The 26,882-nt window shown below is 38.4% G+C and overlaps 1 protein-coding gene across 1 annotated transcript; it reads right to left on the bottom strand.

Moving 5' to 3' along the window:
• Positions 1-1,331: 1,331 nt before the first annotated feature.
• Positions 1,332-26,595, bottom strand: LOC141470765 (protein adenylyltransferase SelO-like). The gene is made up of 19 exons (XM_074156996.1): positions 26,397-26,595; positions 24,991-25,109; positions 24,619-24,747; positions 23,806-23,870; positions 23,646-23,702; positions 23,449-23,547; positions 19,699-19,766; positions 18,906-18,993; positions 16,918-16,987; positions 16,229-16,301; positions 15,408-15,491; positions 13,388-13,517; positions 12,687-12,731; positions 12,517-12,598; positions 12,341-12,433; positions 9,858-9,937; positions 9,019-9,062; positions 3,238-3,317; positions 1,332-2,864 (listed from the first exon to the last, which is right to left on the bottom strand). Exons 1-19 carry the CDS (start codon positions 26,593-26,595, stop codon positions 2,742-2,744), a joined length of 1,728 nt encoding a protein of 575 aa, XP_074013097.1. The 3' UTR covers positions 1,332-2,741.
• Positions 26,596-26,882: the final 287 nt, after the last annotated feature.

A 26,882-nucleotide genomic window follows, 5' to 3' on the forward strand; every position in this document is an offset into this window, starting at 1 on the left:
GTCTCAGCAGCTGCCATCTTTGGGCTCTGACATCACTGATACAGAAGAAGGACCTACTTCAAGTGACCACTTTTCCATCAGTCCTTAGGGTTAGAAAGGTCAGTCATGTGGAAAAGTCCACGTTTGGGGGATCTGCACTGCTGCCCCTCGTAACTGGCCTCTGCTACAGGAAAAGGACAAGAGTACAAATAAGTACCTGTTTGATTACCGGCCCCAGTGTTTTTATTCCCCATCTGCTCTGGCATCACTGCTGTGTTCGTGTAACGTGAAGGAAGAGGCAGCTCCGCAACCGCAGGTGGAAGCCTAGAATTTTGGAGAATATCTCTCGAAACACAGCTTACACTGTGATAATAAACCATAGTGATTAAAACCTAGAAGTGGAAAGGCAGTTTGACCACCATTAACAGTCAGTACTGACTATTACGAAATTATAATAATTACTAAAAACAGGCAATGCAAACTGCATGGTAAAACTAGGGGGAAATAATGGGGATTTGCTTTCACACAAGTCATGGAAAGAGGACATGACTAAGTCCATCAATGAACTCCTGGAGAAGTCATTGACCTACTCTCTGCAGCCAGAGGAATATGTGAAACCAGTTTTCAGAGCTTGCTTCGTTCTTCCAGATATTTTTCAAGAACCTGAGAAAAGGCTGACGCTGAGCACAGTGGGCAGTACCTGTCCCTGCTTGTGAAAGAGCTGCCGTTTGGGATGATCTGGTTTTATATCCTGATGCTGGAGGCTTTCTTTACCTGAAACTCTGGGTCCATTTGCTACTGTTACTAATAGGATTTAACATTTATAAAACACTTTGAAGAAGAAAGCAGTATAAAAATGCTTTGTATTTATGCAATTGTTCCATGAGGTCAAGACATACAGGCTCCACACGCAAAAGGAACTTCCTGGATGCTTGGTTTGACATGTTAGAGTTCTTCCCTGCCACCTACCTGGAACGCAGCCCCCAGGCTGCAGTGCTGCTGTATTTACCCTGCAGGCACAAATACCTTCATCTCCAAATCCTCGCTTACTTGCAGCGTAACTCACTCCACGGCAGGTGGTAATGCTGGTTCACACATTTCCTCACAGCATGCTCTTTCGCTTGTAATTAGCCGAGAACAGACACCAAGGCCAATGCTGCAATAGGTTGGGGAACACAGCCCACTGCTGAGGGGCTTCTGCTGCCCCCCCCAGCCGCCCACTCCTTTTCTCTGGAGATGCTGCCAGCTCCAAGGCGAACCCCAACGGTTGCACTTACGACCTGCAGAAGGAATGTTAACCCAGGCCGGATTTGTGCAAGCTGCTTGAACTTCAGACTGGACTTCCAGGAAACCGCATTTAAATATCTGTATTGTACTGCACATTATGATACTACTGTTGACATTTGAACAACTGTATGTATATTTAAACAGACGTATATCTGAGAGGAAACCATCCTGAATAATTGTGTTGATTACAGTTAAGAAGTAAAGGCATTCAAATATATTGTTTAGTCACTGAAAGATTTCTAAAAATATAAATTTTTCCACACTAATTATATTTCTAGAAATAGATTTGTGAAATGCTAATGATACCACTAAATAGCATCTATTTCAGAATCAAGTGGCACTCAAGAAATATAGAGATTCCAAACCAATCCAATTTGGATTTGGGAAGAGACGAGATAACGCCAAGAAGTAACAAAGCCCCCAAATAAGTGATTTTTGCTGTGTATTTTCTAGCATAACATTGGACCCGATGGCTTATGTATTAATTTTGGCTTAATTATACACTAAGTTTTGTGATATGGAATTGGATTATCAAAGAAGGATAAATAACAAGACCCGGGACTGAAAGACTGGTCTCTCTGTTACTCTTTGTAACAGCTTCAGTTGAATATAAATCCTTTCCCTGCAAGATTTGTGTTAGTCCCTTACAGCGTCAGGTGGCTGGATACAAAAGGTGTACAGAGCTGACTACATACGTAGTGAGATACTTCCAAGAAAGTCCTTTCTTGATGTCCAACCAGTGAAAATTTCCTGAGGCTTTATATCCATGCACCAACACTCTTTCTACTACTATCAAAAGATGGACTTTCCAAGAGCAGTGGAGCAGGTTTGGAAGGCACCTGACACTGGCAAAGGCAGCAACGTTTAGTTTGGACAACTCACTCCCAAGACAGACGTCTTTGCTCACTCACTATTTAATTGAATTCCCTTTAAATCTTTGTTGGCAGTTTAATGAGACAAAACAAGGTCAAAAAGAGAAAAGGTTTAAGTGTAAGATGATTCTCTGTTCCAGCTCTGCAAAAGACTTAAGAACATTTATGTCTTCAGAATACAATTACATTTGAACAGTGTGTAACAGCAAAAACATTCATCAAAATACTGTATGATTAAAATTAGCTTAGATGGATTTTAAATTGACCAGCCATTAAAATGTATTGAGACCCACCTGATCAGCCATGAATTCTGAGAGGTTATGACAGTTTGGCAGAACTTAAATATTGGGACTCAAATTAATGCACAGCTGAATATGAAGGGCAGAGTTATAAACACCAATATAATTTGCCAATGAAACCATACATAGTGGTCCATTTCTCTAATCCTTAGACTTTATAAAGTTGGTCAAGACCTTGTCTTGCCTCGCAGAGTAGCAGATTCCAGTCCACCAAATATAAGGGAGAGAAGTTCCTGGGGCTTGATCCATTAATCCTATTTGAACCTTTGACCTTGATGATTTTTCTGGCTTGTTCAAGTTGCTGTCAGGATGAGCAGCTGACTTTAAGGTCCTTGGCCCAAGCTGGGGGGGGCAGGGAGTAGCCCGCTTTCTCTGCAGCCTGCTGTCTCTGGAAGGGATGTTGTAAAATCTGCTGTAGAAGACGAACCTGGAAGCAATTAAAATGGGTCAGTTTTCATACAAAATGTTTTCCTGCAAACATGAAAAGTTTCTGGCACTTTATCATGGAATCATAAAATCATTCAGGTTGGAAAAGACCCTTGAGATCATCAAGTCCAACTATACTATATTACCCACCCTCCAGGCTCCAGAAACTATTACTATTACTACTATTGATATAGTCACTACTATTTATGTTATAATTAATACTAGTAAGAATTTTGTTAATATTTTTAATAGTAAATGGTATTGGTACAATGTTGGTCAAAGTGTAGTGTAGGTTCAAAGTGTAAATGCAACAACTGTTTCATTAACAATTATGCCAATTGTTAATAAATATGTCAAGAAAGCAAGCATTTTACCTCTGAGAAATCATTCAAATTAGCTTTTTGCACTGCTGATTCTGCCATCCAATTCCTCAGAATGTATCTAGGATTAACAGCTGAAACCAAATCATGCTAAATTTAGTTAGACGTATTCAACAAAAGGAAAACACAGTCGTTGAAACGTGTCATTGAAATCTTCAAGAAGGTTTAATTTGCAGATCAAGAAAAAAAATGCATAAAAAGGAAAAGGAATGAATCAATATATTTTTATGAGCTGCTAAAAAGGACTTTTGAAACTTGCACAATCAGTGATGCCAAAGTGCCAAACAAAAAGTAGAGCAGTATAGAACATCATATTGATACGCAAAGAATCTCCTATTATGAACACCAGTAGACTTCTCAAATGTGATGAGTTTCCCACAGCCCAGGTTCCTGCTACATTGTTGGAGAGCGTATCTCAATGTTGTCAATACCTTCCTGGAGATCATAAAAATGAATATTATATTACTTAATTTAAAAAGGAATCATTAAGATCTTCATTGAAGTATATGTACTTAGATATTCCTATCGTATATCAGAAGTTTATCCATGAAAGCCTTTGATGTTGCATTTCAGATGTATTTTTTTAGAAACTACTTTTTCAACTTTCATTTCCTGGTGAGGGCGGGGGGAGGTTCCCCAGTTTTTTCCGCAACTGTCTGCTGTATCTTTTTGGAAACCCCCGTGACAGCTGCACTGCTTCTCTGGCTTCTTCCAGGCTGACTGTGTCTAATTAGCGGTCGGGAGATCGTAGGGACATTGAAAATTAAACTGCTGAATGAGTAAACCAGGTTCTATCTTACAGGACAGCAACTAAGAACTTGTGAAAGGAGTTCTGTCAAACTGTGTGCCAGGGCCAGTTCTCATAAGCACACATGGCTTTTATGAGCCATTTTTTACAGATAATGTCAACACAACTCTTATTTTTGCTCTGCCTAAGATTCTACTTCAGAAAGTTTTCCCTTTAATTAATGATCACAAGAATGTTACAGATTAATTGTAACAAACACTTCAGGCTTGCATTGTAAATTTTAAATTGACCTTCGTCTCCATATTTTCCCAAATTCAGTAACTGATTATTACGTGAAGAGATTAATTTGTGATACTAGAGGCATTTCACCCATGGACTTTGAAACCAAAAGTCTGTGATTTATGGGCATGCACAAACTTCATCTGTTCCTTCCCTTCTCATTGATGTCCCAGTAGGTTTTATAAGAAAAAACATCAGTTTTATATAATAGATGTCTTTCAAAAAATCTATTTAGCTTTAGAAAATATTCTTATATTACAGCATATTTGAAAGAAGGTATTAGAGAAAGCAGAGTATTCATCAAAATCACCATCTCAAATTTCCCTCTACTCGGTTCCTCTAATCAATTAGTTGTGATGTTGTTTTATTTATAAATAATACATTATATTAGGAGGGGGATGATCAGAAGCAACATTTTGGATGAAGGGATTAAACTTAGTCTATTTCCATTTCCCGATTCACTCTATTCTTGCATCTCCTTGTACCGCTGCTCGGCTTGCAAACATCATTTGTTTGTCTTAGCTACTACCAAGACAATTGATGTCTTTGAGAAAAGCTATGACTGGCTCCTCCTGAGGTTCTGTGGTTGGACAATCACAGGACTTTATTCATATTTAATAGCTCCCCATACAGAATTAGTGTCTAGTGCAGTGAACAGACTTCTCTGTAATAACCACTCCTAAGAAGCACCATTTAACCAGCTAACAAAACAGAATTTACTGCAGCTATGTAATCAGCGGAACAACGCTTGCATGATTATTTTATAATACAATACAATTAAATTCTTTATCTTTGGAACTGAATGATAGCCATTTTAAGCCACAAGATTTGCCATACAGCAGCATTACACAAAAGGTCTTTATATTATTTAGAACAGTAAAGGACAAAACCAAAAATCACTCTGCTCTTAAGTGCTCAACTCTGACTTCTCCTGCTCCTGCCAGAAGAGAGAAGGTGAAGCTCTCTTACAAAATCAGAACATGGGCTGGAATCAGAAGCATCTGAGGTGGCACCACCACCCCCTCCTTCAGAAAAGCTGCCCAGGTAACAGAAGACCATTCTGGCACAGCATCCATGGGGATGAAGACTGAGATGCCCTCCGTCCAGATACAGACATTCATCTCTTTCACGTTACTGCTGTTCTGTATGGACTTACACACATTAAACAAAAGCAAATAAATAAGACTGGCTATTTGGAACCCTGATAACCTTTACATAGTCATAACAACACTCTGCCCTAACTGCTAAAAAATAGTGTTTTCCCACTTGGCAAAGTGATTTTTTCTGGCCAGGTATTTGATTTAATCCAGTAAATGGGTTTTCAACAGTAAAGTGTGATAACAATATAAAAAGAATATTTAAAAGGTGGAGAAGTTAACATATGACTCATACAAAAAATGATAATTCACATTAAAACCATGACTCATAGTAGCAGGAGAATATTTGTCCCAGAAATATATTCTTAACAATTGCAAATTGACAAGTTTCACAGTGGCATTAAAAATATCTGTAATTAACACAAGTGACAAGATCATTATGAGAGAATAAGACAAGCCAGATAAGAAAAGGACAAAGAAGAAGAAATTTTGTGCCCTTATGAGCATTTTGTGGTTTGGTCTACAGGTTTTTTTTACATGTTTCTTTTATAAAGAGATACGATGATAGACTTGTACGGGGATGTGGATTGTCAAAACTTTTTGATCAACTCCTAAGGAACTATGTTTAGGCAGTAAAAGATAATGTGCTACTAAGGACTAAAAACTAAATGAAGAGAGGAAAAAATGAAGATAACGAATGTGATCAACTTTAAATGGTTCAAGGTAATGTACTTTGGGACATGAGGTATTTTACTAGGCTTGCTAATGATGAGGGAAAGGTGATGAATAATGAGGTGATAATGGCAATATATTCAAGGTCAGTCAGTTCTAAAGACAGCGATAAGAAATGTAGTGGGACTTACCAACCCATATAAAAATCTGCAAGAGCCCTGACAGTTTTGTCTTTAACATGAAACGCTGGGTAAAAATGCACAGTTGAGTGAGTTGAGCCAGATTTGGGCTGCAGGTTGTACTGACAAGGGACAGCTGTTACAAGCAAACACTTCAAAAAAATTAAGAGATCACAGGGAGTATATCCAAGAGATCTATCTAAATGTAACAGAGAACAACAACAACAAAACTCAAACTTCAGTCACACTCTAACATGCAGAAGCTAGCAAAAAGTTTGTTCATTTTAAGAGGAAAATAAAATTTTAAACAAACCAATAACCAATTAACATTAGTAGTCTGTTTGGAATATCTGGCAGCTCTGCTGTATGAATGTATTGTGACGACAGGTTATATGGAAGAAAACAAACTTATCCATGAATCTTTGCATATCAAGTTTTGGACTGCTGCCAGAACAGAGACACGAGCACAAGTGCAATCCTGGAGAAGAAACTTTTTCCCTGCTTTGTCTGGCTCCTGTATTGTACGATCCGCTGAGATACGCGTAGAAAACCACAACGCTGGTTTGCAGAAGATCATCCCCAAACTAAGATACTTTCTGATTTGGAATAAAATCTCAGAATATCATAATCTTCTCTATAAGCAGATTCAAAAACCAGAAAAAGAAGTATGTTTAGACGGTTTTCAGCATCAAATTTTAGCTGAGGAAAATGGGAGCTCAAAACCTCGAAACGGAAGTTGAGCAAAGAGCCTCGGAGTCTCACAGCTGCAACTTCTTAACCCTACCAAAATACAAATAATAAACCAAATCTTTCTTCTTAGTAACTGTTGTCACATTAACTTTCTAAAAATGCATGTAAAATTGTAAGAAGTGTTCCTAAAAATGGATGGAGCCTTGGTCAGAAAATGTGGATGCAAACATTTAAGTTCCATGTGATGAAAATTCCTGCCCTACGTAGTTTCTACCGTCTTATTACTGAAAGTCAGTGCTATCTGCTGCTCTTCTACCAAATCAATTAAAACTTTTGAAGAAAGTGGCCAATCAATATCTAACAAAAGAGTACAGCTGTTTCTGTTAGAAATGAGAATAAAACACCCTGCAAAGCAGCGCGACACTGAAGGGTAAATACCTCATGCAGAAGTTGATCAGATCTTCCATTTCTTTCACTTAACTTTTGTCCAGAGATTTTCAGTTGTCTTTCACAGGCAAATTTCACAAATTTACCACTGCAGATCCAAAAAAAAACCCCAAACCTCTCCCATCGTAATCCTTAGAATTTCCTATCTGCTGAGATAGACAGCTAAATGCAGTAACTCCACCATTTTGTATTTAGAATAAGTTGGCGATTTGAAGTACCTTCCTTTCACGATTGGAAAGTCCTTTCACAAGCAAGGAGTTTTGTCTCCAGGTGTAAAAAAAAATAAAAAAATCAGTGGGTGTCTTTCAGAAACCTTAATACTTTAAAACATGCAGAAAAGATTTGGAAATATTTGAACGCTCATCCAAATCTTAGTCCATTGAGCCAGTAGAAGATGCCTACCAGAATCTTTCCTGATGTTATCAAGGGTTGATCACCAGAGAAGAACAATGTTCTTCTGAGCAATGCAGACTGACACCTCCACAGACTGCTAACAGAAGGAAGTACAGATCAAGGAAAAGATGTTGCTTGCATTCAGGGAAAACAGATATAGCCGAAGAGGAAGGGCACCTCGCACAAGAAAATCCAATCCTGGGGACCCTTCAGGGAGCACCCTTCTTTGCAATGAAGAGTTACAACTTGGGGAGCAGCCAGAGCACGTCCACCATTTCAAGACACTAATGTGAAGCCCCACTTGAGACACGACAGCCTACAGACAACCATGTTCCCGTGGGCCAGTAATTCTTAACTTCTTAACGGAAATCAAAAGGAAAATAAAAAAATAATCAAGTCCACAAGCACCAAAGCATAGAACAAGCTGGAGGCCTGGCATCTCCTCAGCCCCAAATGGAAATTGTAAAAAAGAGGGTTAAAAAGAAAAGTAAGAGAAAAAAAGAAATATAAAAAGGTAAACAACAAATAAGGGAAAGAAAAATAAACAAGGAGGTAAATGAAGATTGATATGGACTAGGCCATAGCTGGGCAGCTGAGCTGGATTGCTTCACTGTCTGTATTCACATATGGTGTGACACAGGTCAGAGCAGCCTTTGTGAAAACCGGTGGAAAAGCCTTCTTCATGACATCGTCATCATTTGTGATTTCAGTCACCCAAAATATGAACTGACATGTGCTCTGTCCTTCAAAAACAGCAGAATCAAGAGAAGAGCTACTTGGACTAGTAGTTGTGGAATATTTCCATGATCTCAGACTCTTAGGCCTCAGTCAACTGATAGGACTAGGACCATATTCACAACAGAAGGTGTTTGGGCCAGACCAATTTCTCATAAATGCAGACTTAAATTAAGGATTTTTCTCTTTTTTTAAGGAGGGAAAAAGGTGGATCCCTGAGGAGGAAAAGTGGCTCAATGTAGCCAAGAAACATCTTGATCATTTAGCTTATATAAAAAGTACATATATATTCACAAGACCAGCCATACACACATGGCTGGATTCTAATCACACCATTGGGTGAAACCAGAGATAGCCGCAGCGGATGTATAGTGTCACAAGATTTGCAGCAGTGTAAGGAGAGTTTCTCCTCTTGAGAAAAACAGTACGTTTTAGTTGTCCTCAAAAGGAAAAATAACTAACACTGAAAAAAACCTATGTAAATAGATAGCTGCCATCTCCAAGCATATGAATTCCTTTGGATTGTTTTACTCACTTGTCATTCGTGTTCTTCTCTTGGTGTCTGAATCACCCTTGTTACTATCAAAAACAAAGCAAAAGAAGAAAAAAGAAAGTGCTTTAGCTAATGAGGTTGATATTTATTTTTAGAAATATTTCATTTGACTTTCATTAGAATCATTAACTGTTCTGCTTTTGTGTTTATTGGAAGCAGGTGTGAATCTGTAAGAATGATTAGACTTGGAAAAAACTGCACACTTTCTTGTAGGTGTTGTATCGATTTTTTTCTGTAAGAACTGTATTCACTGAGTAAAATTTCCAAGTACCCGATATGTACTTCTCTTTACTATCAGCCATATGATTAAGAATATATATTAAGATAACCATATATGATTAAGAAAAAAAACACATTGAATTCTTTATTGATTTAAGACAAAAGAATTGGTAGGATGTTCTAACACGCATGTGCCTATCTATGCAACACCAGCTGCTTCCAAACACAGTCTGTGTATTCGCAACTGTTCAATTTCCACCCCTTGTCCTCCTAAAGCCGTATTATTACATAGTAAAAAATACGTGTATTACCAGTAATGAAACACTACTCATTCCTATGTATTTGCAGAGCCTAACTTTCAGATTCTTGGACTCAATCTGTAGGACTGGTATTTTAACAAAAATTATTAACCAAAGAAATCTGATCAGTTGCTTAATGAAAGAGAACAAATACAGACCATTCCTCCCATGTCATTTTTATGTACCTGTGTGTCAAAACAGACCTACGCTAGTAATTATTGTGGAATCTAGCACAATCTAGAACCATAAAGACAAAAAAGGCATAAGAAGTTACTTTTACACTTGAAACTGCATCAGACTTACTGATTTAATCTCAAGAGGTACATAGTAACCCATTCTGAAAACAACTTGTGTTTACTCAGATCCTGGAGAGCCCAGAACTCCTGAAGAGACAGAAACAGTTAATGGAGGGTCATCAGAATTTTTGTTCCTGTTAAGAAAAAACAAAGTAAGCAAATGAATATTAAAAGGATATAAGAGGGAAACGTGATGACCCTTCAAGGAATCTTCACCCCCCAAATTCTACTAATATCTTTTCCTCTGTATTTAAATTATTTATTTTTGCTAGAGTGAGATATCCATATCAATCCATCTCTGTCATGGCAAATTGTAAGCCCCTCTAGCACTTCACCCCTGTTTTTCCCTGGCTTATTGTCTGACCTAATTTATTTTTTTAGGCTACATAACTGTAGATTTCACTGTCTTCTGAGTTTTGTACGTGGACCAGATCTATTTGTAGAGATGTGGCTGGTTTTTTTCCAGAATTGTGGAATATGAAAAATATAAAGAAAGATAAGGTGTGGAGAAAAAGAGAAACTTAAGGCTACAGGGATGGGAGAAGACTGAGAAATAGAGACAACAGGAGAGGAAGAAGGGAGAGGAGACACAACTTGGAAAAGGCAAACAGAGAGAAAGCAGAGCTTGGGGTTACTGCCTCCAGTGTTGGACAACCACCACAAACGCGGCTGCCCTGGCTGACTACACTGAGCTAAACAGCTGCTTCGTATCGCTCGGCTGAGAGAAAGTAGCCAAAGCTCACAGACGAAAAATGAACTTCAGAGAAAGAACAGATTAGAAAGAAACGGACACAGATAAAAGGAAGTGAACAGCAGATACACAAGGAAAAATGGGCAAAAGTTAAGTAAGGGAAATTAAAAGCAAGAACAAAACAAAGTTTTGATCACATCTGTGTTTTTTTAAAGGAACGGGAGTCAAAAATATAATGAAAAGCGCATTTGAGTATAAAAATGAGTTAAAATTACAGAAGTGACTAAGAGCTGGGGGTCAGGCAAGCAGGTAACAGGTGAGTACGGGAGTCAAGCATTTGTTCCAAGATGTGCAGGGTTAGGCTGCTTTGGGAGGAATTTCAGAATGTTTCCAGTTAATACTAAATGTAAGGACCCCTGCGGTGTTCCCAAAGGACTCTGGCATTTTTAGGTCAATTTTTGCGTGCAGCTGAAAAAAAAAAAAGTTTTTTTTACAAACCAACACGAGAACTTAATTTACTACTGAAAAAGTATTAGTATGTGAATAAACAGCACATGAAATTATTATTAAGAAACGTTTTAAAAAAAATAAAACTTTTCACCAGCATAAAATTGTACCTGCTTTACCACATCAGTTTGGGAACTCAGAACTTGTGGGCTCAACCATTTCATTGTGTGGGGACAAAAAAGGTCAGCTGCCACCAGGTGAAGGCTGTAAATGACCCTCAGTGTAGTAGCAGGGTCACAACTACACCGTGATTGTTAGCTCCTCAGCCTGCACCTTCAGAGAAGGGGAGATGGAGTTGTCACAAATGCCTTTCTTTTTCCTTTTCTAGATCAGGTACTCACAAGCTTTCTTTTCAGAATTCCCCCTCTACATTTTTATCCATTATTTGCTCAGCATCTCACTTCAGTTCAAACATTTCAGCCATATTTCCACTTCTAAAGATTGCACTATATCCAGGTAAGAGGTTTATCTCTTTTATTTTGATGCTCTCATCTCTTTTACAATTATACTTGGTCCTGAAGAATAAGTTTAGGCTGAGTTAGCAGCAACACCAGATGGGACAGCAGGCTGAGCAGGACACAATGACAACATGTATTCCTATGCTTTAAGCTACATTTAAAACCGATCTTGTGCCCAAGGAAGGTGAGAGACCACTATGGACTGAGAGTCTAGCAAGAGTTTATGATGAGATGGGATCTCACCTGGCGTTAGATACTGGGACAAGCTGATGGGCTGAAGAGCAGATATTTCAGACACCTGGTAGCCCCATGTTAAGAATAGTTTTGATCAACCAGAGGCTCAAATTTTCCTCATAAGCCCTGTCCAACTTCATTTGTGTCTCACAAAATACTATGAGAAGGTATTCGTAAGCAAAACAAAACAAAACAAAAAGTGGGGGAGGGAATGAAGGAAGGAAAGTTCTTTCCAGCAGACCCACTTGAAATATGAAGAAAATCACATTCCCACCTGTGTATAAATATTTATGAATAAATATTTACTCATATTGGACCTGTACCAGAGACTGAACGTTTTACTTTGGCACTCTTCATTAATGTATCTTTCATTAGCACTCTTTGTTAGCGTATCCTTCCTTACTAGACACAGCCTTAACATGGGGTAGCAGCATGACACAGATACATTAGTCTCCCTGTCCCTTAATAAGGCTACAATGACATGTTTCCCAGGCAAATCAAGGCTTGAGACATTCTCTGTTATGCCAGGGTTATGTACAACCTGATTTACTCATTTTATATTAAGTATCCCTAAATTTGGGTGCTTGTATTAATTAATACCTCGGGAATATGGAGCTTCTTTAACTGGTCTTCAGTAATTTCACTGAGCTGTCGAAATGTCATTGTAAAATCAGCCTTTGTATCTTCCATAAGCTGGTGAAAAAAGATACTTCTATCAGAGTGTTTACAGTATGGGGTCCAGACGTTTGCCAACAAAATGAGCAAAGCAAACTTACTTTTAGGAGGAAAGCAATCAAATAGTTATCATCCTCATTCTCCCCAAGAAGACCCAATTTTGCTTTGAACAGTTCTGTGAAACTGAAAATAATAAAAAAAGTAAGGAAATTGTCATATAATGTGATTTATAGTATTGTGACTGCAAGGCTTGAGTTCTGGAACTCCATACCGGATGTAATAGCGCTCACTATATCCCTCCAAAATCCGGGAAGCTCTGCAAAAAAAACCAAACAGGAAATGTCAGGAAATGTAGTTCCAAACAGGAACTACAATACTACTGTGGGTACAATCCTACTGTACTCTAATCAATGAAAAATTCTTCCATCTGATATCTCACACACATTGATATTCTGAATCAACCGGGATCTGCAGTGGGAAAAAGACTGAGGGGAAACATTTTAACAGGCTTCAAATAGGTAACTGCTGCAAAGAGGAAAAATACAATGTTCTTCATTTTCCTACTGAGTAAGAAGTCATGAGTTTAAACCACACAAAAGAAGATTCATATAAGAATTTTTACAATCAGGTATTAAAATACTATCTCATCACTTCAGGAGGATGTATGGTCTTCATGAGCAAGCATGGACAAGAATAGAAAGCTACAGGCAAAGGTCCTACTTTAGGGAAAGGAGAATGGACCACACAACATCTAAGACCATCCCAATCACATTTTGCTATTATTTATGACCAATGAAAACCTTTCTCCCCTCCCTCCACCTTATTCTGGCCAATAATTAATTCAGAATCATTTTCCACTTAGAAAAAAAGATTTTAAAAGCTAATCCCTTTCTTTCCTATGCATATGGTGATTAGAGGGTCTCCCATCTCACTAGTTCTTTTAAGCACCAAGATATTTTAAGGATTACTTACAGCTGCTTTTGCCTGGGATCCAATAAAGGTTTTAGAGCTTGTAACAGCTTGCTCAGATTAAACAGCCCAACATTTGCCTGGTTTCCTATTTTATACCTCCTTTCATCATCAGAAGTGTTTGGAACAAAATCTTTTTCAAAAAAAAAACCATTGCAACAGAGTAATTACAATAAATAAACAATGTTAAAATACTGAAATGCATTCATTTTTGTGCTTCCCCAGCAGATTAATAAAAGCCCTGAAGTTACTCTAATATTTAAAATCAGATCATAAGGATACTTATTTACAGTGAATTAACTCAAGATCTATTATTTGCAAATCTAAGGAATACATCCTTCACAGACAGTTCCCACATGTTACAAGTGACATTTTCCTACTTGAAGATACAAAATAAATTCAGACGTTTAAACAGATGATCATTTTTACACTAAAACCAACATCTTATTCAATGTTTTTACTAGATATAGTGCTACTATTAGCACACAGACTAAGCAAATAACTGTGCAACCAGATTCAGTATTTACAAGTATTTTTTGAAAAGTAACAAGTATAAACATGTATTTAAATGAGCAAGATCTGTTTCAGTTGTACAGGCAAGCTTTATTTATTCACATAAAAATTAAGGCTAGCATGTTCCAGTATGCAAATCTAGTACTTGGGAGACAACAAATATGTGCTATGCAAGTTACAGGTATCCAGAAGTAAAATGTCTGCAGATCTACAGCACCAGTCTCTGAACAGATGCAGCATGAAGCCCACGCTCAGATCAAATGCAGATAAGCTGATGGATGCGCACAGCATTGCCTGAGTCCTCAGAGGAAATTAATGACAAATGGAGCAGTAAGGAGGAGAACTGTGACACATCTCTCAGATCTCGTGACTGGTTCAAATCTGAATTTTAACTCTAAAGCATTTCATCTGGTTCTTGGGTGTACTGCCCCTAGCTGGGACTGAGTTAATTTTCGCCATAGCAGCCTGAATGGCAGTGTGTTTTAGACCTGTGACTAGGACAGTGTTGATAACACACCCATCTTTCAGCTATTGCTAAGCAATGCTTGCCCAGCACGAAGACCTTCTCTGTTCTCACTCTGCAAGCCCAGCAAGTGAGGCTGGGGGTGGCCAACTGGCTGGGAGGGGACACATCACATGTTGGTTGCCCCCACCCCTTTTTTTCCCCCTTTTTTCCCCTTCACTTATTCAACTGTCTTTTCATGACTCATGAGCTTTTTCTCATCTTTGCTTTTCCAATTCTCTCTCCAACCTACAGCAGGGGGTAGTGAACGAGTTGCTGGTGGGTCCTTAATTGCTGGCTGGGGTCAATCCACCATACAGAGAAAGATCTAAAACCAGAAAAGCCCTGTTTTTTCAGTACAATAGAAAAAAAAATTAAATTTATTCTCATAAGATTTCCTTAACGTGAGGCTGCAGTCTCAGGAAAACAGACAGCGAGATGACCACTGCTGGTTCTGAAGCTTACTCAGATGCAACCTCTAAACAATAAACTAATAATCTGCATTTATGTACATACTGGACTTACATCTATCAATCCCAGACTGAGTTCAGACTTTCAAAGAAAGGTTGCCGTGACTGGGTACGTTTGTTTTGTTTTCTTCCAACATATAATTAGCTGCTGTGACTATAAAGCTAGAGCATGATGCATGCAAAGTTACTGTATACTACTTTTGCTTTTGGCTGCTTACAGCAATACACAATTTTCAGTTTTCTAGGTTTCTGTTGTAGCATCTATTCAATTAATGAAGTTCAACTGAAAACATTCTCATGAAAATGGGTTTAATATTAATATTTCATTAACAAGGCTTTTAGCACTTGAAATGCAACCTATCATACAACTGGCCTCTGATATACTTGTTTTCCCTAAAACTCTTCAAACAATACACATGCTTGGGATTTTTCTGATAATAATTTTAGGAGTTTTCATGCACACAGAAACTACATAAGTTAATATAAAGAATTTATTTTAAGTAAAAAATTGTATTTTAAAAACAGGTGCTACACTCACTTGGGTCATAGGAGTCCATAAATCCAAATGGACCATAATCTATTGTTATGGATAATAAACTGAAGTTATCTGTGTTGCACACACCTACAATTAAACAACAAGGAGAAACAAAAGTTAAAATTCCACCCTGTAGTCTTTAGAAAATTTGCTGTGAAATAGATCCACTGAATCTAGAGAACTTTGGAGCCATTACGTTTTAGAAATCGGACTCTGGAGAGTAAACTTGTCTCTCTTACTCTTGACCTGGCATGCATTTTAAGAATGAAAAAGAGAAACTGTTCACTACATTATGCTGCATCTGGTGTCTGTACCTAGGTGGCACTGTTGCCCTTTCCTTTCATGGCTACACAGTACTGAAACAGCGCCTTGCAATTTGGTCATTAGCTGCTTCCTTGCAAGGTGACCGGGTGCTGTATTAGCAAGACAATGCTATTTCGCTTTTCATAGTATAAATCTGAAACAAAGATGGACAGCACTGTATCCTATACACCACAAAAGGCCAGGTGTGATGCATCAAATTCAGAGCAATTAAACTTACATATGACATCAGTACACAGTCTTTGTACATCAGACTGTCACAGCAATTCTGAGAATTCTTGCTCTCACATTCTTGCTTCTGTCAGACACAGTCATGCTTTGAAAGATCAGAAAGTGCTCCTAGCTCTGTTACGAAAATGCTTGTATATGAATGCATAACAGATACTGCTGTAGGCAGAGATACCACAAGAACTGAAGAACAAAGTGACAAATAAAAGCCACCACTAAGTATATGACTATAAAGAGTCACTCCTGCAAAGCCAACACCATCTACTGCAGCTTACCATGTGCAAACCCCACAGACATCCACAATGCAATCAGGTTTGCAGTCTCTGATACGACTGTAGAGAAAAATTCCTAAAATCAAATACATCTTTTACTTCAAGTCTTCTGAATCAAAAATATGGAATACAATAGCATAAACATTTTATTCGCTTTAGAAAGATGTCCTACATTCTATTTTTAAATGTATATCTCTGTCAGGCCTTTGCATTCACATTCTAAATGATGTGGCTACACAATAACCTTATCCAGCAAAGGCAATAGTTAAATAAGTACATAGAGATGCCCTAAAAGAAATTAAAAAAGAAACAAAGACACTACATACACTAGTGTATATACTAGTATATACTATATATACTACATTTATACTAGAAAAAGCGTCATCACTTCATGACCACTGCTCAATTAAAATCTGAGAAGTAAGAGAACAAAAAATAAAAGAAAATAGAAGGTTCCCAATAAACAATTCAATAATGAAAAGTGGTGAAGAATGTTCATATTTGACTTTGAGAAAAAAAAAAAAACTTCAAGGAGGTTTTTAGGGAAGAGAATTAACAAACTTTCACTAACAAAGCCTGGAAGCTTACTTCAAATTTTAAAATCTTTTAACATTTGAAACTTTGAAAAGCTTTGTATAATTGTTGTTCACGTGCTTGTGCAAAATAAAAATAACTTTTAAAAAAAGACTTACCAGATATCTATTTGAATCATTCATGGCTATTGATGGAAAATGTTCCTGGATGATAAAGTCTAGCAATTTTCTGTAATAGAAGAGGCAGAATTCTTTAACCAAAACTGGCACTTTTAGAACTGACCATTCAAAATTCTTGTTTTCAAACAGCTAAATGCAGATCTATGGCTTGCTGCAAATAGTTCTTAGAAAACTCAATCTATTTTTTCCAATGAGTCTTGGATTAAGCCCTTCCAAATGCTTAGAGATAAAACCTAAGGTTCCAGTCATAAATATTACTGGAGACTTCCATGTAGAGTTAAAATTATTCTTGTGTGTTAAACTTCCAGAGCACTCCAGGATCCAGCTTTGCATGCAGTAATATCATTTTTTTATGGAAAAAACCCAAAGCTTGCATAGCCAAAAAAAAAAGTATATGATTACAAGGAATAATTCTACATCAGAAGTCTCAGAAAGAAAATTTTATGGCTGAATTCATAACTTATGAAGTAGGGTTACTTGCCATAGTAATGGGCCATTCACGAAACAGTGCTGCTGCACAGTCCTGCAAGACAGGCTGAAGAAATCAGGATACTTGCATTAAAAATGGCAATGCCTGTCAGAGGCACATCTTTGCAGATCTAAAGCTTTAAAGTAGAGCGGCTGGCATCTAGTACATTTAGGAGCTCCCTGTAGGAACCTCTTGTGGTCAGAGCCAGCCAGGGCCACTGGCACAGGAAGGTGTAAGCACCATCTACATGTGGGGCAGGCAGCCTGGGCAAGGGCTGGACCTGGGCAAGGGCTGGACCTGGGCAAGGGCTGGACCTGGGCAAGGGTTGTGCGGCTGCGCACACAAATATCTAGATTTTACCTTCTAATCAGGTTGTTGGAGCAAATTACTGGCCTCCCCTCAAACTGTGACAATTTTATTAGAGTACCTAGCAACCTGACCTTTAGAAGGGTGTCTAAGCTATTGCCTCTGAATTTTAGCTGGTTGCTCCAGGACATCCTCTTTCAGGAGGACCTTCTCTGAGGAGGAAGCACAGACAGTCACACTAGCCTTGGCCTGCTCTTAGCCACTCTTTCTGAGGCCCCCTCCAAAACAGGCAGGAAGGGGTCATCTATTCTGCATGAGTACAAGTGATCTTTACATGCTCCTTAAATACAATGGGTCACAAATACTTTAACAAAAAACAAAACCAAAACAACCACAAAAAACCCAAAACAAAACAAAACTCAAAATCAGTTCCTTAATTGAGTCTTTCAGTTTTACAACAAAAATCTGCTGTGAGATTTCAAAAAAGAAAAAAGGAAAGAAAGACAGCACAGAGTCATGTGGGAAGTTAAATTGAATTATCAGTTACTACAATATTCAACTGCTGCTATGAGCAATTGCGTGTTTTTAAGCACCCCAGAACAATTTCTATTACAAGTGATTATCAACCACTACATTGCTCCTGAGGAGAAATGACCAATTTTTAAATATTTACAGTAGACCTAAAAATTTGCCATGCTAATTGCTTGACACAAATTAATATTGCCAAGAGGCTTAAAACTGTGCAGCAATTTCTCACCTAGTATACTTCTCTGGTTCTGCACGTTTCTGGAAAGCATACTTTATACAACATAATTATGCTAGTGAGTTATTTCATAATTCTGTTAATTTAGCTTCACAGACAACTATGAGAAATGTAGGAACACATACTCTAAAATTACAAATCTTTCCAAAACAAACAACCCCTCCCTAGCGCTTAGTCACCAGAACTATTTCAGCTCTAAAACCTTTCTCATTTTGTAAGATCCCGGCCTTCAGAAACATCGAGGGGGCTTTACCCTTATGAGGTAAGATCTTTCGTATGCTTGTATAAAAATAGCATGTTATCTTTCTAAGTTATGCGATCTTCCTTTCCAAATAATTTATGTCTAAATTCCAACTGTATATATGCATTCTAATACATCCTTGTTTATTAAGAAAACTAATATAGTTACTATGAAGATTAAACTCAAACCTTTGTAAGTCCAGCTCCCCAGAACGAGCTAAGATTTCCAAGGATCCTATACGGAACCATGATTTGGCAAGACGTAGCACTATCGCACCTTAAACATAGACACATGTGTTTAAATGTAAGCAGAGTATTGGCGAAGTAAAATAGTTCCGTAGTAAAAGCCGTCACGTGCTGTTTCTACAGATGCAGGATTTATATAAGCATAGTTAAACCAGTATTTTTGTAAGTATGCTCAACACATAACAGATGAGTATGTATAATATTACTTTAGTATACATACTTTTTAATGATAAATCTTGATTTGCAAACTCAGCAAACACAGTCAAAATTCCAGTACTGCATTAATACTACAATTACTCCAGAAAAGCTAGCAAGAAAGAACCAACATAAATAGATTTTTTCCCCATGCCCTGCCATCCCACTCTATTTCTGAGCAGGTGTAGATGAGGCATCAATGGCACAACCACAGCAGCATTCCCACCCTTCCAGCATTGCTATCGGAACAATGGACAATTTCCCTAGTTTTCAGTATCATTTTTATAATGGCAAGCAAAAATAAAAATTACAGCCCTACAACACACGCGCCACGGTCAGAGCAGACCTGTTCATAGGGCTTCATTTCTTTAACTAAGATGTTTCAGACTGATCTTCTCAGGAGAAGTTTTATTTCTTAATAAATGAAATTAAGCCTATTTAGTACTTTTTATTACACATATATGACATACTAAAATTCATTTTTGCAATGGAGAATTAAGTTACAGTGTTACAACATATTACTTTGAAATGTGTTTGTTACCTCTTTCTTTCTGAATATTTCCATTGTAAAACTGGTCCCTCCACACATCATCATCACTTACAACTAAGCTGCAACAAGCAGGAAATGAACATTAAAAAGTCATCTCAGGAAAAATAATTTACAATGAAGCTCAAGTCATATTTTATATAACTTCATTTCTCTCATAAAAGGAAAGATCTTTTTGCTGGCATAGCTTTGTATTTACAAATGACACAGGCAAACAGTAAGCCAAGGCTCACCGAGCTTCATTAGCAAGATGCATTTATTTTTTATTTATACAATGTTGTCCAATTTCCATTTTTTACACTGTTTTTGGGGAGGGGGTTTGCATTCAAAAATAGTACTGCATTCCTTTGGAACCTCAGTGACTGATTAGTGTGATGGTAACATTAAATAAGTCACAATTTCCCTGAGGACAACAGCGAAATTAGGAGGACAGAGAAATTGGAAACCAAATTGTTGTATCAGATGGAGGTTGCCCTTTACATGAGCCAAAACTGTTGTCACAGGAACTTCAGGGACAGATCTGGGACCCTTAGCAATAAGGAACTCTTCAAATAGTATCAACACACAAAAAAGGCATAATTTTGATGATACTTTATATCTATCCCTTCTTCATTGCTACTTGTACTTGGATTTTTAAAAACAATCTCTTCCTTTCATTTGCCCTGAAATTCTACACATCCTACAAATTTTCATGTTTATCCAACTATTGAGATTCATGAGTGCTTGGAACAACTTTGCTTGCTCTCAAATATTTCACATCTTACATTCATTTTACAAAAGAAAAGAAGTAATTTCAATGTAATTTCTGTTATATCGGGAAAAATGCTTGGTGCTGTCTTCTAAAAGAGGTGTTGTCCACTCAACAGACACAGAAGACTTCTTGCTCAAGTGCAGTAGGAAAATGTAGCTCATTTTGCATAATTCTTCTTTACCTTTGCTTGCTGGTAACTATCTATTAGGTAGTTGAAGACTGCACGGAAGACAGAACCAAACCTTCCTTGGAGGTACACAGAAAAGGACAGGAGGCAAACCTAATATTCTATTCATAAATACAACTGAAGACAGTCACAGAGTTAAAACAACTCCCAAATGTTAAATTTTGAGAGTACACTAGATTCTGGTTTTACATAATTTAGCATCAAAATTTTAGAAATAATTTAGTTGGACTAAAAAGGTGGGGTATGCATATAAACATAAATATGTACCCAAAAAAATAATGAAAAGGAATGAATTGCTTGAGTTCTTACCCCCTGCAGTTGCTTGTAGCATTAACTGTGACTTTGAAACTAGATTATTATTATATTCCATACTTTTGAAGGTATCTACTAGCTACCCAAACTTAATGTTCCCTGTTAACTGCAAAGAACAGGCAGTGAATTGTTCCAGAAAGAGAGAAAAATTATCTAGAAATCAAACTGCTCCTGTTACTGAAGCTGCACTGATACAAGCAACATTAGGACATTTTTTCAAAAAAAGACTCTTTTGGAAACAATCTGCCACGTTTGGCTAAGTAACACTTAGCAGACTCTCTGCAAAATTCCTGCAGAATACCAGCACTTCTCTTATTACTGACAAAAAACCCATGGAGGGCATCAACATTTGATTAGTTACTAATATAAGTTAACGGACAAGCAACACTTAAGAGCTGGCCAGATAGTGGCGCAGCCACATAAAGATAACTACATTCCCACTACAAAAGTAGTTTTCAAATGGTCCCTGTCATTGGTAAGTACCATTACTTGAGAGAAGGCAGTGGGAGACCCAAAATAAACTCAACTGCAGGAAATGGAGCACTGAGATGGCTCTTACACCAGAGAAGCTGGAACAGCACTCACAGGATGGACAGATTATATCCCCTGGCTCTAGCTCAAGGGCTGGACTTTACACTCCCAAGTGCTCTGCTTGCTGTTTTGCAGGAACTTCAAGCCCTATGCAAAAAGAATACTCCGAAAACTATGCATACTGGCTCACCCTTTTGAACAAATGCTCACTGGTAGTCCCTGTATGTGACTAAAATGGTACCATATGAAGAAGTGCCCTTTATCTGGCAGTACAGTCATAAACCGTAGCACCCCACTGGGAACACACTACTTAAAATTAATAGAGCAAACCAACCCACTGGGTGTTCTGGAACGAGCTGTAAGTCTGTTCTCCACACTTCTGCCAAGCCTTGACATGACCTCTGTTAGAGCATCCCACCAGCCTCAGTGCAACAGCTCCCCATCAGGAAGAATATGGGTATCAGCTGGGGATTTTCCAAATGAAGTCTTGCAAACAGTCTGGAGAGCTCGTACATCAGTTAAGAAAGCCAGGCATTTAACCAGTTTGCCAGCAGAGAACTAAAGCACATTGTGTACTCAACAGAATTTGTGCACAGTTAAGGGGTAATTTCATAATTGTTTTTACACTGAACAATTTGTTGAGACGACAACAAAGAAAGGCTATAACCTTGCCAGATGCCTTCCTGCTGATATACAGACAGATTTAAAGTTCTGCATTAGCAGCCAACAGCAAAGGGTCTCAAGGTGAAGTCAGTGAATAAACCATCAAAACTGTCATTTATGAACACTGCACTTCAACAGAGCAAATGTGTTAGAATTAATGCTAGGGAGATCTGCAGACACTTTGCAAATACAGACACCCAGCCGTGTGGCAGCTGAGTACAGGCCTTTTCTGCAGAACATTTACTTTCTTTAAAGTCTGAAATGCTGGAGTGCAGTCACGAGACCACTCGGAACACAAAATGAACTTGATATTTTAAACACAATCATCTGAAAAATTCAGTTTACTTAATTCTGAGAAATTCATCCAAATGAGTGAATGTATTAGTCTTCTTTGGTTCAAACAGAATTAGTTTTAAATTATGTTTTTACGAAATCTCCCTCTCTGCTAAGGAAGTGTTTGCACAAATAAGGAATTGAGACCAATCACCTACATACAGTACTATCTCCAATATTAATGTCTGTTCATCTGACTGACAATTTTCCCTACCAATCTTAAAAAATTGCCACTGGGTGACTATGACAATACAGAAATAGCCACTCTCAACGTTTTCCTACTTGGCCTGATTCTTGAAAGATTCATCCAAATGCTTAACTTTAGTGTAGTAAAAGACTCATTTATTGACCATGTAAAATGCATTAATAGACTCATTGATTATCAACATACACTAAAGGTATGATTATTATTTACAGGGAAGGAATCTAGTCCTGCTGTTTTTGCAAGTCTTTTGATGAGCAACAAGGGAGAGAACAATTTATTATTTTGTTAAAGAGAAGAAATTCTTGATTGCAGTTTCATAAAAGCTGGAGAGGGGGGTTAGTGTCAGGTATAATCACTTAATCTAACTTCTATTTTTTACTCTCTTTACAAAATGAACCAGATTTCAAATTAAGGTGATTCAGTTAAGACAGTCTTACAAGTGAAAGACACCTGTTCACTGCAAGACAGAGACAGTACACAATATCGTATTTAAATAAATTAGTACTTTAAAGCATACCAAAGCAAAAGTGAATGGATTAATTGCTGGAGCTCATTATTACTGGAAAGTTTTACTTATTAATTATTTAGTTTTATCCCAAAATCTATGAAACTGGAGGGATATATTTTATTCTGATTGCATAGATATGAAAAGAAAGATCTATCCTCTTGGAAATTAACTGTCTCGCTTTATTGATGCTCAGTGTAAGTCAGTCACAAAATTACCTGTAAATTAGGATGCTGTGAAAGAGAAAAGAAAAATACCTAGCAGCTCTGCTTGTAGGAATTCCAAGATAGTACATGGCCTCACTACACAAAAATTCTCGCACAGAAGAGCGAAGCACAGCTCTTCCATCGCCATTCCTATGGAGGACAAAAAATAAGGAATAGGTCATAAAATCAATGCAAATTTCAAAAAGAAAACATCTAGTTTTGGTGTACATAGATTAACCGCAACTTACCTGGAGTACGGGGTCTTTCCTGACCCTTTTAACTGTAGTTCCCAACTCTCACCATGCCTGCAAAAATACCATTAGCATTTCTAACAGAGCACCTCAGGTTGTGCATGAAGCAGCCAAACAGAATGCAGAGCTGAATCAGTCACTTAAAAAAATGTCACACCTGTTTGTATATACCCCGATCAAGTGGGCTCTTCCATCACCCAGCTGACCTGCCCAGCTACCAAACTGACAAAAATAAAAACAAAGTTATTTTCTTCTATCATTTATAGCAGTTATACTTGAAACAGTATAAATTACATGTTCTCTGTGATCTACACAATATAATGACACATTTGCTCAGGTAGTCATTAAGACATTGATCCCTAGAGCTGTATTTCCACACTCACACCAATAATGAATCAGAAAACCACAGAAAAACACCAGTAATCCCCATTTTTTTCCTCTACCTTCCAGCTATGAGGTACAGCTACAGTCCTGACTCTTTTGTATAATAAGCCTTTAAACTGACACAGCCTGTCATTTTTTTTTTTCTAATTGGAAATTACAAATCAAATTCTACCATTCTTTTCCATGAATAATTTTGCCCACGAAACGTAACTCTTAGTAATCATGGTGTTGCAGTGAGGCTCTGTCCTTTTTCACTCCTCTGAGCTGGTAATACCTATCATGAATCAGAGCTTGTCAGGCTGCAGGGGTGCTAAGCAGACTCCACAGCTAACGGAAGTTAAAAAGATAATTTGCTTCTGGCGTCATCAGCAGCAGAGCAAGTAGACAAGGTACCGTGAGAGAATATTGTAGTTCTCTTCCATTTGCAGCCCCTTATGAAGAACAAATCTGCAATCAAAATGGCCCTGAGTGTTCATATACTTACAGGCATATATTCATACACTTAAAGGTACTACCAAGGTGCTAATACCTTTTCACAGGAAAAGACCTACATAATTCCACCTGGAAGAACAAGTGTTATAGTTACCTGATGACCCCCATACCTATGGGCCAATGGAACAGACCCAAGTATCACTTTCCCACCACTGACAAACTGAAGAAAATCAGATGTTCCTGTGACAGATATATCAAGATCCAAAATATTTTCAAGAACTTCCTGGAGAAAAAAAATCATATAGATGGTACTTGAATATGATCAACTTTTCAGTGGTAATGAATGTGTTTTCTCTACAGATTTCATTATTAAAAGACATCTCATGATATGTTTTAAATGTTCTAGTTGTTTACATATTGATAAGATGCTTTCACAATAAACAGCATATGAATATTAAAATATATTTTAGTACATGTATTGGCAATCTCTACTAATTAGAGAGGAACAAAAAAAATAATAGCCAACCTTTGAAACAGCTACAAGACGAACTCTGGATTTAAAAGGTGTAGGATAAACAATTGAAAAAATACAGTTTTTCACATTACGGACATAATTTTCCTGGATCACATCAATTGGAAAAGGATCTGTAAACATGAAACAGACAATAAACGTTTTTTAAAAACAATCATATTATTCTTAGTACCTTTCCTCTTAAATCCAACCAAAATACTTCAGAAACAACTAAAACGCGACTCTTTTCCACAATGTATATTAAGCCTGCATAAAGAGCAAGCCCAAATAAATTCAGGATTGTATTCTGTTTGGGATTTTGGAAAAGAAGCATTGAATTCTGCAGTTAAAGAAACTGATAGGGCATGCTGGTTTTAAGATTTAAAAGATTTAAACATAGTTTCAATTAACTGTGATTAGAACAGTCTCAGGGTAGTTTTATACTGCACTCAATTACATGCAAGCCTAAAAGATATTTGCATGAGACAGAAAAGTTCAGCTGCCCTCAACAGCTGAACGATGTCGTGCAGCAGATGAAGCCACTGGGCACCAGTAACTGTGGTACACAGTCCATATGCAGCGATGATCACCCAGTAACCTAAGAAACCAGCCTGAAGTCTTCTCTGAGTAATGTAAACAGTGAATGAAAGGGTCAGAAGATGCATTCCTTGCTGTAGCATAACATATGTACTCAAAAGATGTGCTTCATTCTTCCTTCAGAGCTCTTCTGCACCCTGATCCATGGTAACACAGGACAAACACTGTTTTAAAACACTGCATTAATACTGTGTGTTTTAACATTTTTATGGATTTTTGCTTGCAACAATCTTACAATTCCATGTTAATTATAAAATCCTGGTGCCTCATAGTCACTGTTTTGTAAAATTCTAAGTTAGCAGCTCCGGAGACTGTTAGCCACGTTTCTCAATACCTCTAATGACAAATCCTGTTATAGCCAGCTGCCACAAGATTTATCACTGATTATGATTTCTTAACACTCGGAAGTAATTGTATCACCCGAAGAAATTATTTCTGTAATGTTATCATATAAATTATCCTTATTATTACAGGCAATTCCGCATGCCTGAGAGCTACACCACTTCAAATGCAGCGTCAGGCTATCAATTTTGCATTAACATGTAATTGGGACTCGTATGTCTCTCCGTTAGGATGAGTTGAAAAGAAAGAGAAGAAGGAAAGGAGCAGAAGAGAAAGAGAAGAAAGACAGGAAGAGAAGAGAAAGAGGAGAAGGAAAGGAACAGAAAAGAGAAAAAGAAGAGCTTCTTACGGCCAATCTAGTTTTAATTTTAAAATTAGTAAGTATTTGGCCAGTATATAAGGGTATAATAAGGTGTTCGCTTATTGCTTTAGCAGCTGCTACACCCCGCCACGCTGCGGGGCCGGGGCCGGGCGGGCTGTACCTCGGAGGCTGTCGGAGGCGAGGGGCCATGCGCACAGGTCGGCCGCCCCCCGCTGCGGCCGGCAGCGGCCCGGCTCCGGCCGGGAGGTATTGGGGCCGAGCGGAGCCGGGCAGAACCCGCCGGCGGCGCACAGCGGGGGCGGCCGCCCGGCCCCGGCGGCCCAGGCCAGCCAGGCGGCCAGCCAGGGGGCCCACCACATGTCCCTCAAGAGTCGACTTCGCCGAGTTGAGGTCTCCTTCCCCTCAGAAAAAGCCTTAACTCTTGACAGAGCTTTGAGGGGAGAGCCGGTGCCCCCTCCGAGCGGGAGGGGCGGAGCGGCTATGGCTGAAGCCGCTTTCCCTGCGCTGACTGGGTCCGCCCCACACGCCCGCCAGGCCGGCTGGCACGGCCGCGTCCCCGCTGAGGGGCGGCGGCCCCCGCCCTGTCCCGCAGCCGGGCACGGAAGCCGGGCCGGGCACTACCAGGCGGCGGCGCCGCTCCCCCTGC

This window comes from Numenius arquata, chromosome 12 (genome assembly GCF_964106895.1).
Source record: "Numenius arquata chromosome 12, bNumArq3.hap1.1, whole genome shotgun sequence".
NCBI classification, from domain to species: domain Eukaryota; kingdom Metazoa; phylum Chordata; class Aves; order Charadriiformes; family Scolopacidae; genus Numenius; species Numenius arquata.

Coding starts and splice junctions, on each gene's coding strand:
- LOC141470765 (XM_074156996.1), bottom strand. CDS start 26,595: ATGTGGTGGGCCCCCTGGCTGGCCGCCTGGCTGGCCTGGGCCGCCGGG. Junction 12,434..12,516: donor TGATTGCTTTCCTCCTAAAA/GTAAGTTTGCTT, acceptor TTTTTTCACCAG/CTTATGGAAGATACAAAGGC. Junction 3,318..9,018: donor GAGAAGAACACGAATGACAA/GTGAGTAAAACA, acceptor ATTTGGTTTCAG/CTGTTAATCCTAGATACATT.